The sequence below is a fragment of the Morone saxatilis genome, unplaced genomic scaffold (assembly GCF_004916995.1).
Source record: "Morone saxatilis isolate NCDOM2014 unplaced genomic scaffold, NCSU_SB_2.0 Contig1, whole genome shotgun sequence".
NCBI classification, from domain to species: Eukaryota; Metazoa; Chordata; class Actinopteri; family Moronidae; genus Morone; species Morone saxatilis.
In genome coordinates, this window is record NW_023339651.1 from 20,383,486 (window position 1) to 20,386,491 (window position 3,006).

The 3,006-nt window shown below is 39.5% G+C and overlaps 1 protein-coding gene across 3 annotated transcripts in view; it reads left to right on the forward strand.

Moving 5' to 3' along the window:
* The window catches only part of abcc3 (ATP-binding cassette, sub-family C (CFTR/MRP), member 3), a 48,413-nt gene that overhangs the window by 21,678 nt on the left and 23,729 nt on the right, over window positions 1-3,006 (forward strand). For all 3 annotated transcript variants that reach the window (XM_035663817.1, XM_035663809.1, XM_035663801.1), the window contains exons 5-7: window positions 148-273; window positions 556-617; window positions 1,486-1,617. In XM_035663817.1, coding sequence (XP_035519710.1) covers window positions 148-273; window positions 556-617; window positions 1,486-1,617 — 320 coding nt within the window. The remainder of the gene's footprint in view (window positions 1-147; window positions 274-555; window positions 618-1,485; window positions 1,618-3,006) is intronic.

The window sequence follows — 3,006 nt, forward strand, 5'->3', positions numbered from 1 at the left end:
ATCATTTAAAAAAAAAAAAAAACTCTTATACATGATATCCATGACTAATTTGCCTGCATATAACCACACTGCTCAACAGGGGATGTGTGCAGCTGTATGTCTGAACTCACCTCTTTGTTTTTTTATGTGTGTGTGTCCTTGTTTCAGAGCGAAGTGACCGACAAGCTGCGATTCACCACGTTCTACTTTTACTTCAGCATGGTGGTCTGTGAGCTGATCCTCTGCTGCTTCAATGAGAAACCTCCCCTCTTCTCCAACGTTGTCACAGACCCTGTGAGTCCCACATCCTGCTGCAGTGTAGGGCAGAATCCATGAGTGTTTGTGTGTGTCTGTATGCAACATGTGAGATTCCTGCTGACATTGTAAATTCAGTGTTCTGAGCGGTTGGAAGTCTGAGTGTGTGTGCTCTGGGGTTGCTCCTTGCTGGTCACACACTCATACACACACTCACACACAGAACACGGTTGTTACTGGCTGCTCACAGAAGTGTGTCCTCCCTATCCTTGTTTAACCTCTCTGGCCTATTCTTCTGCACATTTTTCATTTTCTGATCAGAATCCCTGCCCTGAAACTACAGCAGGTTTTCTCTCCACCATGACGTTTTGGTGGTTCACAAGGTGGGTTCACACTGCTCTGTCACTGCACCCAACATCCATAGACACACACTTTAATATGTATTTATGTATTTAGTTAGTTTAGTTTAGCTTTAGTAATTAGTAAATACAAAGCAATTACAGTGAATAAAAATCTGTACTCTGTATATGGAGCTTCAAACTGTTAAATGCATAAAAAAATGCATCATGAAACGAATCATAAGACACTGGTTCATTTATATCTTTTACAAAATACTAAACACTTTGCTCCTTACATTATTTGCTAGTATGAATCATATTGTTGTAGTTTTCACTACTGAAGGGGTTATATATTAAAATGTTTCAGCATCAACAAACTGGATAATTGTGCAATTATGCCTTAGTAATTACTGTAAACAAGTGAGACCCTGTTTCAGCTGATTAGCCTGGTGTCTGACACCAGCGGTTCTGTTATCTGTTTTTGATTTCTGCAACAAAGAGGATATTGCTGTCTTCCTGATTGTAGTAAACCCTCATCTTTCTGTTTTCCTCTGTAAGCCAATCTCCCCTCGTGCCAGAAAATACATTGAAACAATTTCCGGTGAAATCCAATCCACTAATGCATAATGATGATTAGAAAATCCAGGAAACTCAATTAAGTGTCTTTGTGGAGAGCATTTTTACTGAGTTGTCTCTGAGATGAAGGATTTTAGTTTTAGAATCATATTTTGTCTGGAGAATGAAACACACAACAGGGGACATGAGAAAACATATTGACAAAGATTCAAAAACAAGTGAGATGGGGGGAAACTGTAAACCCTCTAAATTCTCATTTATTTACAGTAATTACAGTTATTAGTGCAGATTTACTTGATGTACCAGATTGGATTAAACTGCTGTTTCACTCTCTCAGTTTGGCCATTAAAGGCTACAAAATACCCCTCGAGGCCAAAGACCTTTGGACTCTGAACCAGCGCGACAGCTCCAAAGTGACGGTGCCCAAACTCCTCAAAGAGTGGGAGAAGGAGCAGGCCAAAGCCAAGAGGTATGTTTGTAAAAGAAGACAGGGGAGGAATAGATGAATTGTGGGTGTATTGTTCATTTCTGAAATATCCAGTACATGCTAGATGTTTCCGTGTACATCAAATATAGTAGCTTTATTTGTTGTCATAGTGTATGAACAGTCACTATGTTTACATACAAAGACAGCAGTTGATTGGGAGGACTCGGGTTAAAGCAGGAAACTGGAAAGCTGCTGTAATCTGTGTACTTCAATGTGCACAGCTAGTCAATAATCACATTTATCCACTACCATAATTTTGAACCAAGGCTGGCTCATTGTAAGTGTATTACTGACAGATGATGCTGCAGCTTCAAGGACTTTCTATTTAGTTTTTGCTGGTTGGAGCATCTGTGCTGATGGGTGCCGTGAGAGGCCAGGCTCTTTACTCTGCGAGGGTTTGTGCATTTATATTTAGTCTGCTGTTTTGCTGTAGAAACATGTTTGTACTTGTACACAACTAGGGGTGTCGATGTTTCTTTTTATCTCTCTGCACTTCTGCCACAGCGATACTTTCCCTCTCTGAAAGTCTTTGTTAGCCCAAAGCTAATTGGTTCCTACTGAAGATATAACACTTTCAAAAATGGGTCACAATTACATTCACAATGGATCACTAACTTCCAAAAACAGCTGTTCACTGTAGTTTGTAGAAACGGTTGCTCAAACAATGCAGCAACAGTTTTGCTTCACATTTGCATGCATTGCAACAAGCAGTGCATGCAAATGTAAACCAAATGTCAACTTCCATCCATTCATTATAGTCCTCACAACATCCACACACACATGGATTAATACACATTTGTTACGCAATACGTTAGTCCAGTATGTTCTATTCATTGTTGGTGATATATGGACAAGAAATACCGTTTATCCAGGAGAATCCAAGCTCTGTTTTTCCTTTAAATGATGAGTAGACATCTAGACACTAACCAGGTTACTTCAGTGCATGTAAACTTACTGAATAAGACTTCAGATTTGTAGTCTCATACAAGTAACTGTAAGCTAATTACCAATTCTCTATAAAATGCTCTTTTTTTTGCTTTTGTATCAAAACATTTAAGTAAAAATCTTGTCAGCTTCCCCCGCTTTTACTTCCTTGTCAGAACAGAGAGGGGAGAGGATGTTGTCTTAGAGGGCAGGGCTCTTTGTGTGTAGTTATATATGTGTGTGTGTGTGTGTGTGCGCGCGCTTATTGATGTTCACCCCTTTTTGTGTAAAGTGAAACCATGAACATGGTTTTGTAACCCTAGCAGCAGGATAGCTGCATTTAAAATGTGAAACTGGTACCACTGCTGCTCCATATATACTTAAAAGAACTGTGGGAAACGGATGAAAGCAAAAATAAAGAACACACACACACACACATGAAAGGCA